Genomic DNA, 14,227 nt, shown 5'->3' with positions numbered 1-14,227 from the left:
CTACACAGGCAGTAAAGTTTTAACAGGGCACAGCTGCACACACCTGGGGTCCTGGCACACACTTTTACAGCTCCCACAGTTCCAGAGGCGCATTTCACTGTTGCGCGGCTGCAGAACTTCAGCTCAAGATTTTGGAGCGAACCCTCAAGAGTCGGTGACGAGCCTAGAGATTTCACACCTAATAAAAAATGGGAGGGAGGGAAGAACAAGGAAAAAGCAGAAAACAGTGAACTTATGAAGTGTAATTCAACAGGTTCAAATGCCATTGCTGTGGCTTCATTAAACACTTGATTGCCCTTTAATTGTTCTTGACCCCTTTCTTTTGCAAACTTGTGAACAGCCAGATGCCCAAAACTAGAACTGAAGTGAACCAAAAACCTGAGCTGTGACACGAACCTATTAGTTTGTTTTCTTCTCTTAGAGTTTTATTCATATCAACAGCTCTGTATAATGTTTATTCTGAAACATAAATACATTAATTTCCATCCAAGTGAAACACACTTACCCACACCCAGCAGGTATTTTGGCCAAGCTGTTAATTAACTCTCTCACTCCCAGCCATTTTCACCAGAGCAAGTCCCTTCGCTCCCGGCCGTTTTTTCTGGATTTTGACTGATTTTGCAAGGCCAACAGAAAATTATGTTCTATTGCTATATAAACTTGGAACCCACCAAAAGAAAGATTAGGCTCTCTTCTTTCAGCAGAAAAAAAAGTAAGTTCGTATCTTTTTCCATTCTTTAGAAATCAGCATTAGAAAATAGCTTAGTTTGAGCAATTTTCCAATTTCTGATGAAAAAACGGAGAAAATTAGCTTTTTGTAAACGCATACATTTCAAACATAACTTTGACTTTAGCAAAGCTATTTTTTGCATTAGTTACATTCCAAACATCTGAATAATGTTTTCCTTTTACAAAATACCATGAACAACCAGACAAATAAAGCTTTAGATAGCAAAGTAACAATTTATTCACACACGACTACTGAGAGATGACGGTTTGTCGCCGAGATGACGCCGTTGTCGCCACGTCAGCTGTGTAAACTTTTCCCTCATCGTTGTCTGTCTCACAAAGATGGACTATTTTTGCATTTCTGCGGGGTCTGCTTGGCGAGCCGCTCCACGGGGGGTTTCACTCGTTTTGCACGATCGTCCAGCGCCTGGCGTCCCAGGCGTCCTCTCGTTGATTTGTCCGGTCGGCGCGCCGCCTGGGCTCAAGCCGCCAGCGCTCTGACAATGCTGCCCGGCAGTTCACTGCTGTTGAATCGGGTTGCGTAGTCTTCCAAAATGCGCTACTGCCCTCCAGTGGCCAGTTTTATTGCTTTAAAATTGGTTTGGAGCGTTGTTCTTTGTTTCTCGGATACAGCGGAAGCTATATATGCTTCTTATAAAAAAAAAAAAAAAAAACGCAAAAGACGTATAAATACGTTTGCGGGACAGTTCAGCATTTAAAAATACAACGTATTTATACGTTTCTGGGAGCAAATGAGTTAACCCTTGAGAGTCGAAGGACGCGCCGGCGCGTCCTCAGCGCACGTCGTCTTTGAAGCACCCTCGCGTTTTAATTACGTCACCCACATGCCGTTGGTTGGTCTCGTTTTAAAGTGCGGAAGTTGCGGTTTACTCTCGTTGTTATTTGAAGTCAATCGACCAACTAAAACGTGAGATATTGTCATTTAAGTTTTATAGTTTTATTGTCCTCTCAAAAAAACATTAAAACGCTGCATGGATCATTTGTTTATGTCTATATTTCCATCATTTCTTGTCCTTTTTGAAAACGGAAGCTCCATGAAAAAAACACAAATCAAACGAACCCTTTCGAAGTCACAGTGGAAGCACAAAATGCGTTTTTTTTTTTATAAATATAACTGCCGTGCGAGGTTCCACCGAACGAGAGGCAGGAGTGTTCTGAAGCAGCGAGGGGGCGAGCGACGGCCGTTTGAATCAAGCAAGCGAGCGAGCGACTTTGTGTGACTTTGAGGATGAACGGAAAACAAAATTTAGCGCAAGCAATTGTGCTTTTTGATCAACTTGAGGAAGAGGGTGGTCCAAATTCGTCATCATCGTCTTCTTCGGAAGAGTCCTCGAGTGAAGATAGTGACGGATTTGAACACGTGGGTGACGCCATCGACGAGCAGAGGTAAGCCAACTCGCTTTTTTTTTTTTTTTTAAATGCTGTAAAAGTTTCTTTTGATATTGCAAGACAAAGTTAATTTTGATGCAATATAAGTGCGTGTTTGTGTATGTAATAATAAAATGTGCATATCAGATCAAAGTATAATTTGTGGTCTTCTTTCTATATGAAGATTAGGGATGTAGCACATATTCAGCTACGGTATTCTTTCTATTGTCATACATATAGATTTCCATTATTATTTATTGCTGTATATATTTTTATTTTATACTTTATTATTTTCATAAATACTGACTTTTGTTTCATGTACATTTATAGTGACAATGAAAGTAAAGTGAAATGAAAATGGAAGGGTGGAAAGAGGACCGACACCCCATGGAAGTGTGGGCTGTGATGTAGCCCTGTGCCTAATTCCAGGACGAAACTGCTTTTCGGAGTGGCATGCCTGAAAAAAATTTAACTTGTTTATTGTAAATATTTTTGAAAAGACTTTTTTCCCCAATGTTATATATATATATTTTTTTTCCCCCACAATCGGTCTTCTCAATTTGTGTATATAAATGTGTGTTCAAGAAGCTTGATTGTGTGTACATAGTTTTCATCAGGTGATGGGCCGCAATACCTAAACTCATAAAGAGATGGCCTCTAAACACTTTTTGTGTTAGATGGTATATTTTTTCACTGTTCTTCACTGTTTGGTCTGCTGTATATAACCTGTTTTGACTAGAGCATGTATAAATGCAAAAAACGCCTATGGCTATACCTGTTGTTTATGTTGAATTGTCAAATAAAAGACTATTTATTCTAAATTTTTTTGGTTGAATGTTCATCCTAACATGTTGAATAAATATTACAAAGTTTCAAAACGGTTCGTTACGCATGTTTGGTTGTCAATTGGACATCAATATTAAAAATTTTGACAAAACGATTTTGGAATTTTTGGTCTTTTTGGGCCCAAAATTATGATTTATAATTGGTCAGTGAAGGAAACAACAGTTTGGACATGAAGTTCAAGGTGTCACAAAAAAAGGGACCAAACCAGGCCATCGTAAACAATTCTGTCTTTGAAATATAAAGGCAACTTCAAGGGCATGCAAAATCAGACAAAATAGGCCCAGACCTTAAAGGGTTAAATAAATGTCTATGCCGATCATTCCGACACTTCCGTTCAGTTGTCAAGACAAAATGACTTTTTTTTTCAGTAGCAATGCCAGCGTGAGGTTGAACTAAGGCTGAAACAACTAATCGATTAATAAATTAGTTGATAACAAATTTGATAATCCATTTTTCCCGGCAGCTATGAGCAGTTCCGTTTGGGTCCTTTGTGTGTTTGTGTGTGTGTGTGTGTGCAATGTGAGGCTGTGCGGGCCAATGATTAGAGCAAGAGAGAGCTAATTCACTGCTACACTCGGGTTCCTGAATAAATAGTATTACAAAGTGTCGAGAGTTAGATTGTCTTTTGTATTGTTAGATCCAGTGTGCCTCCATCTAAGGTGAGTAAATGAAGCCGATTGTACAGTATATATTCTTAATTGATGAGGTGTTAGTATTTAGCACGGAGCGCTACGCTAGTTAATGATTATGTTAATCAGTGTCTTAAGTGTCTGTTTGTATTGTGTTTCGGAGAAGCACTGGAGTTATTTTTAGATAGTAAAGTTGTCTCCTTTCTTTTTATAAGGAAACTACACACATTAGCCCATTCATATAACAACTTGGTTTCCTTTCAACACAAACGTCCATTAAAACTGTAAATTGTCATACAAGAGAGTGTGCTTTGAAATTGGATTTGATTGTATTTATGAAAAAATGTGTGATTAAGAAAACTGATTGACTACAGTCTGCCTCCATCCCAATTTGATGTTTTTTTGTTTAGTTTAAAGAAAATAAATGACCCATTGACAATTTATATCAGCACTTTGCCTACAAGAAAAAAAAATGTCAATCAGCGGCACTTTTTTTATTTGGAATGAACAGCACTTTTGTCCGATTTGTGCAGTGACGAATTCATTTTATTATTTTTTTACTCAGAACCTTTAATAAAAACAAGTTTTATGTACTTTAAACAGTACAGTTGTAGGCTACAGTTAAGTCAGGAAGCAAAATAAAATATTTTTGAAAGAAATAGTCATCCATTTTGTCTTCATTGTTACTTATAATATGCCTAAAACTACTTCAAGTTCTATTGTGAAGGTAATTGAAAAAAGTGACATTTATCCCATTAATCGTTTAACTAATCGTCCGATGAATCGATTATAAAAATAATCGTTAGTTGCAGTCCCAGGTTGAACGGTAGGCTCTTTATACGCGCCCTGTGACTGACAGGTGGAATAATCGTTTTGAAAACCCTGAAACGGCTTGAAATGGACATACGGTTAAGATTTTTAAGGTCATTTTATTGTGTCTGTGACTTGTCTTTTCCTCTCTCCTTCTCCGAGATCGTTAATTATGAAATATGAGCGAGCCCCATGACACCAGGCAAAAAGCCACATGTGACTCGAGAGCCACAGCTGGCCACGTATAAACATCCTTGAAACAAGAGACCTTGTCTCTACAATATGGCAGATTTTCTCAATTTTTCTTGTACTCATGTACAGCTCTACACTCTAAAATTTCATTTTTTTTGTAGATACATTCAGGTTGTCATAGAAAAATGACAATATAATTTTGAAAATATTCAAAGTTAAGAATTTTGGCAAAAGGGTGGCAACACACCTATTTTGACGTGACATTGGACATTGGCTTGACATCACTCTTTTTCTGTGACCTATACGAGTAATATTAAAGTGGTATAGCACACAGAAGAACATGCACTCGACAATCTGACCACATGAGGTAAATACAATCTGTTCACATTTTGCCAAATGATTGAAAGCTTATTATAGAGCATGTGAATTACAACATGCATAAACCTGAAGCAATTCTTCATTTGCCCTGTCAGTCACATGACCTCAGAATGTAAGGACTTCCGCCGCATAATGAGTGATGCAGCCAAGAGCGACTGAAGTACAGCATCACCCAAAATATTTGAGACGCTATGTCTCCACCACACATACACACCAAATGATTGAAAAGTACACATCAACTGACACAGGGCAACAGAAAACCTGCTGTCCAACATCGGATGTTTTTTTTTTTTTAAACCACATAAAAACATGCCATTTTTGTCATGGAAGAAGCATATAACCTCAATTTTAGGAAAGAGGTAAGAATATGACTGATATTCCACCCACTTTTCGTTTTAGCCACAGATACATCATACAGTTATAATTATTGAAAACATGTATATACTGTACAACCATATGAGTATGACTTAACAGCGCTGCCGTGGGCACCTGCCAGCTGGGTCTTCATTATGCTAAAAACCTGTTAAAATATTTTTTTTGTGTGAATGCTCTTGTGCAGCTTTGATTGCCTGTTAGTCTGCTAGATAGCAACGCCATGCACAAGTGATTCACATTTTGAATTGCAGCCAAACAAGTAATCTTTCAATACTCTTGAAATCTAGTTGCCAACCCCCACACAAAGCACAACCGTTCTGGCAGTTTTATCAGCGTTGGTCATGCCAGGCCTAACGTGATGTAGTATCCGGAAAAGGTAATATTAGTGTGACATGAAAACAAAAAAATCTTGACTGCTTTGAAAATGAAACCATTAATGCTGGGGAGCAAAACATTAAGAAATATTGATATGATTAAGTTTTACTTCCTTCTAATTGATCATGACAATATGTTGATTGCGCGTTTTCACACACTGAAGCACAGACCCTGCGAACAAAGTCCCTCAAACAAGCAATGAAGGCTCTCGCAGCAAAGACCTGGCAGAGGATATCAAGGGAAGAAATATATTTGATGGGTTCCAGATTTCAAGCAGTCATTAGCCACTTTTACACTGTCGTTTAAGGCCAGGAATGCTACGCTGCTGTTACGCGGAGCTGTTACCTCTCTGCATGGAGAAGGAAGGTAAAACATATTAGCTGGCTACTGAGGGTTTTAAATCAGCTGATTGAAACAAATGTACATTCCAATACAAAATAAAATGTTTTATTGTGTAAATTAAAAAAAAAAAAAAGCTATTTATCTTCTAATTACCAATAGTTTCATAAGATAATTAGAATTAAAATAATGAATGGATGGTTATTATTATTTAGTTAATCTTGTAAACTATAAAAATTAAGAAAATTAAAAAGAATACTTTTCACCCAAATCAATCGGCTTAATGCTGTCATATGATCGGAATTAATTTGGCCGGCTGGCAGCCATAACATATATAGCCTATATTATTTTTATGTTGAATTGCCATTTCAAAGAACTTGTTTGAGAAAGTGAAAAAAAAAAAAACTGGATGGCTACAGCACTTGAGATTACTCAGGGAGTGATGTGCCAGGCCACCTGTTGAGAGAAAAGAGGAGTATTCATTCATCAAATGCACATTCTTCCAAGAAGCTAAAAATGTCAGAGCGCATCATAGTCATTCTTGCATTATCTGTTTTGATAGGACTGACTAGTCAAAATAACCTCCTCTTATTTGATTTTCTGCAAGCTTTCTTTTTCTCCATAATAAGCAAATGCAGGTGAACTAATAATGGGATCTTTGCATGAAAACTCCCACTCGGTCAAACAGCTGTTCGGTGTTTCCATCCTCTTACAGTACATACCTGGAAATTAAAGTATAGCTACAGTGGTATGAAAAATTAGCTGAACCTTTTGGAATTCTCACATTTCTGCAGAAAATCACCATACAATGCGATGTGAGCTTTGTCAAAATCACACAGATGTAAAAACATTGTCTGCTTTAACTAAAACCACCCAAACATTTATTGCTTCTCTCCCAAGGAGTGGCCATCCACCAAAGATGACGCCAAGAGTTCAGCGCAGAATACTCAGAGAGGTTAAAAAGGACCCTACAGTGTCTGCTAAAGACGTACAGAGATCAATGGCAGAGTCCAATATCATCAACTATATGTTAAACTATGGCCACAAATGGTGTTCATGGGAGGACTCCACAGAGGAAGCCACTACTGTTTAAAAAAAACATAGTTGCTCGTTTAATGTTCTCAAAAACCCACCTGGACACTCCACAGACGTTTTTTGAAACCAAAGTTGAATTGTTTGGGAGTAACACACAATGTCATGTGTGGAGGAAAAATGAAACAGCTCACAACGTCAACCTCTCATCACCACTGTGAAGAATGGTGGAGGGAGCATCATGATTTGGGGCTGTTTTGCTGCCTCAGGGCCTGGACAACTTGCAATCATTAATGGAAGAATGAATTCAAAAGTTTATAAGGATGTTTTGCAGGAAAATCTGAGGCCATCTGTCAGAGAGTCGAAGCTAAAAAGAGGAGGGATGCTGCAACAAGACAATGATCCAAAACACAGAAGTAAATCATCTTAAGAATGGTTTCAAAAGAACAAAATACACTTTCTGGAGTGGCCAAGTCAAAGTCCAGATTTGAGCCCCATTGAGAGTCAGTGGCATGACCTAAAGACAGCGATTCATGCCAGACATCCCAGGAATCTGACTGTACTACAGCAGTTTTGTAGAGAAGAATGAGCCAAGATTAGTCCTGATCGATGTGCCAGACTGATCTGCAGCTACAGCAAGCGTCTGGTTGAAGTTACTGCTTCCAAAGGGGGTGGGGTGGGGTGGGGGAGGGGGGGCACAAAATACTATCCTCATTAAAATATGAATATCTGTAAATGTTTGGGTGGTTTTAGTTTAATAAGACCCTGTTTTTTACATCTGTGTTGTTTTGACAAAGCTCAGGTCAAATTTGATGGTGATATTATTCAGAAATGTTATATGCGTTTAAGAAATTCCAAAAGGTTCAGATACTTTTTCATACCACTGTACTTCATTTTTCCTTAAGTTATACATGCACTTGATATAGGTTGTCTATATGTTCATAAGCGATCCTGCTGGGTAATAGACTATTAATTCGGTATTGTAGATATTGTATAAAGATAACATTAACATGAACATGTATGTAATTACATCATATCAGCAATTGTTAAGCATGTTAATTAAAAAAAATATGTGTTTGTATTAGGCATGTGCCGTTATGAGATTTTGACGGTACGATAACCATGAGCAAAAATGCCACGGTATCACAGTATTGCAATTATAGCTCCAAAATGTGTTATTTTGAGAGGTAAAAACTTTTTTCCGTGATTTTTTTTTTTTTTTTTTTTAAATATTTGCAAATTGGAGCATTAATATAATGTTAAAATAAATAAATAAACAAAGAGAAATATTTTAAACCAAATTAATATAAATAGAACTTATAGACGACCCACAGCCACAGCTCAGGTTGCTCAAGATTAGAGCAAGAACAAAATTAATTGCTATAAAAAAGTAAAAACACTTCTAAATAAAATTGAAAAATATCTACTGTACGACTTTTGGCTTTTTTTTTTGTTTGGTTTTTTTTTTTTTTTTTTTTTTTTGAGGGGGCAAAAGCTCAAGTGAAGTTTCGCCATTTTCAGCCACTGTGTCAACTCTAGTCTACATGTCATGCCTTTGTGTTAACAAGATAAATAATTCATAAGTTAATAAGTTAAAATGGATAAGTTAGTTAAAATGTAAATATTGTTGTGTAAAGGTTTCATCTAAAAAACACTGGGAGTGAGACCTCTTCTTGTCCAACGAACGTGCATTTATGCTTAGGGAAAGATCATCTGTCGCAATTAGCAAACTTTGACGCTATCCTTTTGTACTTCATTCAAGCTTGGTTCTTAGTGGCCATGAGATTTATAACCTCGACAAAGTTGCTCTCCCAGCTAATACTAGGCTAACATTCGTCTGTAAGTTTTTAGTTAGTTTGTATTTGAAAGGAAAATGTGTGTTGTTTTTGGTGAACTTTTTCATGGTGTTCATGGATATGATGACTTCCCCACATTCTGTTGTGTTTGTGCTAATGAAGCTACTCACACGTGTAAAATACAAATGTACAACGTTTTAAATGTATTCATTTTGTATATTTCAGTTACCATGATTCGAGACCTCCATAAATTAAAGAAAAGTAGGCCTTTTGTTTGGAGTGTTTTTTTTTTGGTTCGCCGGCTGTCTAGCAGAATAGCGTCACTGACAAACACAGCAACAACCGTAGAGGGAGGGGTGAGCGCTGCCGCTCCAAGACAGTTACGGCTGCATTTCTGAGACATGTAAAATAGAGAATACCGTACTACGGTACGACAGAAAATTTGAGTGGTTTTGAAACCGTGACGTTTTCATACAACGGTAAACCTTGACACCGGTAACCGGCACTTGCCTAGTTTGTATTCATGTCAAAGTCAGACAGACATGCGAAGTGAACAGGCTATCAGCGTTGACTCAATAAAGAAGCACAAAATTAAAAAAAAAACTTTTTACTTCATCATCTCACTATCATCAGCACATAATGCATGCTACATCAACAAATCTCTGAGGTAATGCTAGACTTGAAAATAAAATATTTGCATAAATTTAATATGACAATCTTTTAAAATTACATTTTTTTTTACTTGCTACTTTTTGGTCCAAATTCAACTGTTGTGAATTTTTGGTAAATACTATACGTATATCAAAAGAGAGGAGACTTTTTCCATATACAGTATATTTAATTAGATGTCCTCCAATTTGACATCAATTAGGTTTAAAATACATGAATATGACAACAATGTGGAAACAGTGTGTTATTACAATATCCCCATACCCACGTTGATGTTCTAAAGGGCACAGTGCACCTGCTGGGGTGGTAGTAGTTGTACTGGAGGGCGCTTAATAATGTTTTGTCCAGCTGTTGAGACTATAAAAAGTGGGGGACCCAGGAAGAGAAAACACACGGGTTTGTAGTTTGTTGCCCTGAACTGTGGCATATGTGTGTAATGCATTAGTGTGTGTGTGTATATTATAACCACACGTGTGAGTATTTCTGCGTGTGACCGGGAGAATTGAATGCGTGTGGTGCTGTTATTTGTCAAATGAGGGCAGGTGCAAGGAGTACATAAACACACAGCTTGAGGCCAGAGAACACCAAACACCATGAGGGCAAGTATGGGCAGCTGGATTTACCATCCTAAAACTGGGGAACAACTCCGGAAAAATCAGGAGTGTAATACCACATCACGGCATGTAACAACTAAATATACTAGGATGGTAATGGTGAAGAAATAGATGATGATGGTGTTAGTAGTGGCAGAGACTCTTATTTTCATTGTTTGCATCCTTCTCAGGTGCTGCGTGCTTTTTTTTGCTACTCACTAATGCAGTTACACATGTTCCTGGCTATTCAAATCAGTGTTGTTTTTGGTAGCCCTTTTAATTTTTGATTTAGTCTCAGTCTTTTGGACGAAAATACCTATTAGTCTTATTTTAGTAATTTCAAAATATGTCTTAGTCTAATTTTGGTCGACGAAATCTCACATGAATTTCATCTAGTTTTAGTCGAGAGTTACTCAAAATGTTTTTGTCTGTAAAATTCAAAAGTTTTAGTCCAAAAATAAATAAAGGTTTCCAACAATTTTGAATGAACATAGACAAGCACATATTGTTGCGTCTACAAGGACAACGCCAACTTGGTTATAATAAGACACACTCAGCAGGAAAAGCAGTATACCATTTTCAATTAAACCTACCTGGAAGCCACGCAATGTATGTAATTAAAAATGTTGTCCGAGTTTTAACACTGGGAAGTCTGGGATTTTTTTTTTTTTTTTTTTTGCTATTTTTTTTTTTTTTTTTTTTTTTTTTTTTTTGATATTCTTAAAAGTCTAGCCAAAAGCTGCAAGCAATTAGTATTTCCAAGTAATTGTTCATTTACCAAACAAAGCAGCTGTCATTTTGCCAACTGGCTCTCCTCCAGAAAAACCAAGTAGCTCTGCTTTAGCCTGGCCAGTGTTTTAAGAGGACGCTTGCCCTTCTGAAGCTAATGCTAAGGTGAATGCTATGCTAATGCTAGGAGTTACATTTCGTGTCTGATTATCATTCAGCACAGACCTGAAGCCGCATTGACTATTCTCTCTTGTAAAAATAAGAAAACAAATCTTACCGCGTTTCCAAACAAGCAAGATGGCCCGTAGCCTAGCTTTAGACACATCCTAAACTCTGGTGAGGAGAGTGAGGGAAAGGCGCCGCACATCTCACATGAGTGACACAACCCAAACACTGCTACGATGCAAGCTGACCTACTCCACGTACAATACGAAAATGTCACGCATCGTGAGTAAATGACAGAAACAATGTCGCATTTTCGTCTCGTTATCGTCTCGTCAGACAAAAACGGTGTTGTTTCATTATGTTCTCGTCTCCTAAGCCGCATTTTTAACTCGTCATCGTGACATCTATGTCATGAAAAAAATTGTTCGTCGACGAAATATTTTCGTTATCGTCATTGTTGTTGAAAACAACACTGATTCACACCATGATTCTCTTTGCCACCGAATTGCCTCGATTGAGGCTTCTTGTGGAGGCCAATTGGTCAAAATTAATGGGTCCTGGCACGGAGCTTGAAAGGCAGTGAAAGTAAGGTGATGGGAGGAAGGGATAAAAAAAAGATGCGGTGCTAGGACCACGAAAAGGATGTGTAAGGAGTAGGAAAACATTTGTGGGGTCCTTAAGAAACCCTGCCTTGCCACTCTGTCTACTCCAGATAACGATGGTGGTATACGTAAGTGGCGGTGGTTTATGTTCAATTGGGTCGACTTCCAAAATCAGCTTTCCAACTGAAATATTTATAACAGTGACACACCTACCATTTTCACACAAAAATATTATCAAACTGCAAACTTCTGGGACATTCAAACATTTTATCATTCTTTTCTTTATCGTCATATTTAATTACTCTTGTCGAAGATTGCAGAATCTCAGGACAAAGAACAGATAGTGTGGGACTGAGTGTTTTTGAGTAAGTAACTGTGGTTGCTTGGTGAAAGTTGACCAAAGATGTTGTTTTAAGGATGAACAAATGTGTTTTATTTCGCTTTGATCTCCTAAAAAGTAACAGACCAATCCTTTGAATGATTATTGGAAAATACAGCTCAAAAGCTGCTGCCTTGAATTAATTTCCCTGGTTTCATATACAAACTCTCGACTGAAGTGAATGACATAAAAAAGAACAGAGACGCAGGAGGACAAAAGAAAGACTGAGGCCTGTGTCTGGACTGACTTAAAACATCATCACGATCTGCCAAGGAAAGGAACAAGGCCGTATGTGGCCCATTGAAGTTTGCATTGACAAGATCCGTCTCAAGTTCCATCCAAGATTTATTTATTAGTTCTTCAATGCTGACACAACGTGTTTTTAATGTCAGAAACAAGGTTATGTGTGAATGAAAAGGCCCCTTTCGTCTTCCTCCTGATTTCTTGCTACCATTTAATGCACACTAGGTGACAGGAAAATATTTAACTCAAACCCACTATTTACCTCTTCAAAGAAAAGTGTGTTGAGTGAGTGATCAAGACATAATGAAACAGAATTTTATGATGCTTTAGTTTTTGGTTGAATTTAACCTTTCCATGGCCACCATTCGTTAATTTGCTTTAATAGAGCAATAATTGACACATACACAAACTCCACCCGCCCCCAAACAGCAACTGACCAATCATACGTCTGAGTAACGTCGTTGCACAAGCACGATCCGTCGAACTCTTGGATGCCCAACTGTCTAATTGATTCATTTGGGGGTTTTGAGATCACCAACTGCCATAATAAGGATCAACAAGCTGCGGGCGTCCAAAATGGTGAAACCATGTGCCAATGGAATATCTAAATCGGGCACGAGGTACCCAAAGATATCATCAGTAGGAATGCGGCACTTTCCCTTCCCAAAGCCGAAAAGAACAACTGGATAGAATAAACAGAATACAAATAAATAAAATAAACAGTGTGAACGTACTGCGTCACTCCCAGCTAAATGTTTTCTAAATAAATAAGCACACACAAGTGGTCTCTTAAAGTAAGACTGAGCTAATGCAAGAGGCTAAGTAGCAAACTGTTTTGCCTAACTTGCTTTAGTAGAGGCAAGAACATTCCTAAAACTGGATATCAATGTTGTACTTACTGTTATTGAATATTACATACGACTAGGATGTCATCTTTATAACATCAGGTTTTCATTCGCAGTTGCTTGGGCTCAGTTCTATTAATGCACTACCATTAAAGCGATGCTTCATGTTTTGAAGTAAACATTGTGTCCTATCAATACCTTATTGTTTTTTCATTTTCCATGTAACATTTTGACCTTAGTATCACAACCCTCTGCTTCCTTTAAGTGTAGAACCTGTATACTTTTCCCTTGAAAGCTTGATACCCGTTTTATATTTTCAATATAACCCTCTGCTGCATATAAATAAACCCACTTGCCTAAGTCTGGAGGATGTTGAATGTGTGTGTCCGAAGCCATTATAAATTGTGAAGAGTAGCTTTTTTACGGCATATTTTGAATAATATGTGCGAAACGTTAACAATGAGTAAGACTGAAATCTCATCCAAACTCAGCAGATGAAGATGGTGAAAAAAGAATGAACCCCGAATGTTTATTGTCAGAGCAGGCTATCAGCAGCTGCAATGGAGGTGAAAAGGAGTAACGCTGAGCAAGGTGAAAAGGACGGCGAAAACAACAGACAGCTCATGCTCTGGGGCCAGTCAACATCGGCACAGTACTGATGAAGCATTATGAAGTAGTCTAGAACATTACTTTTGTATCCACTTTCACCCATACCCAAAAATGATGATTACTTAAAATGGTTGCAGTAGCATTATGGTGGTATTGTATAGTATTGATAAGTGATTCATAACCCTTGAGAAAAACACTACATGAAATATACAATAATGGGACACCCTTCACATGTGTTGAAATAACAAATACATGATATGTCATGCTGAACCAGTACTTTGTGGAAAAATATTGAAGATGCAACATTATGCAGTTTTTGACCAAATAATACGGGGGTAGTTTAATAAAGTACGTTATCAGTCTAAGACTTGTTGAATGAATGTTCTTCAAGTTTCTATTTTGCTGCAGTGCAAACACTGAACGTTTACAACTTGCATAATTACTTTTTTTTTTTTTTGAGCGCCTTAAAAGGTGGAAAAGCGCTATATAAGTATAACACCATT

At 37.6% G+C, this 14,227-nt stretch overlaps 1 protein-coding gene across 3 annotated transcripts in view; it reads right to left on the bottom strand.

The window, feature by feature from the left end:
• Positions 1 to 14,227, bottom strand: part of LOC130914348 (intermembrane lipid transfer protein VPS13B-like) — a 625,421-nt gene that overhangs the window by 488,885 nt on the left and 122,309 nt on the right. For all 3 annotated transcript variants that reach the window (XR_009062893.1, XM_057833447.1, XM_057833446.1), the window contains exon 18: positions 44 to 178. Coding sequence is in view for 2 of the 3 variants with exons in the window: in XM_057833447.1 (XP_057689430.1) it covers positions 44 to 178 (135 nt within the window). In the remaining variant the exon portion in view is untranslated. The remainder of the gene's footprint in view (positions 1 to 43; positions 179 to 14,227) is intronic.

This window comes from Corythoichthys intestinalis, chromosome 4 (genome assembly GCF_030265065.1).
Source record: "Corythoichthys intestinalis isolate RoL2023-P3 chromosome 4, ASM3026506v1, whole genome shotgun sequence".
Classification (NCBI taxonomy): domain Eukaryota; kingdom Metazoa; phylum Chordata; class Actinopteri; order Syngnathiformes; family Syngnathidae; genus Corythoichthys; species Corythoichthys intestinalis.
The sequence above is the reverse complement of the archived record's forward strand: the minus strand, read 5'-3'. Positions and strand labels throughout refer to the sequence as shown.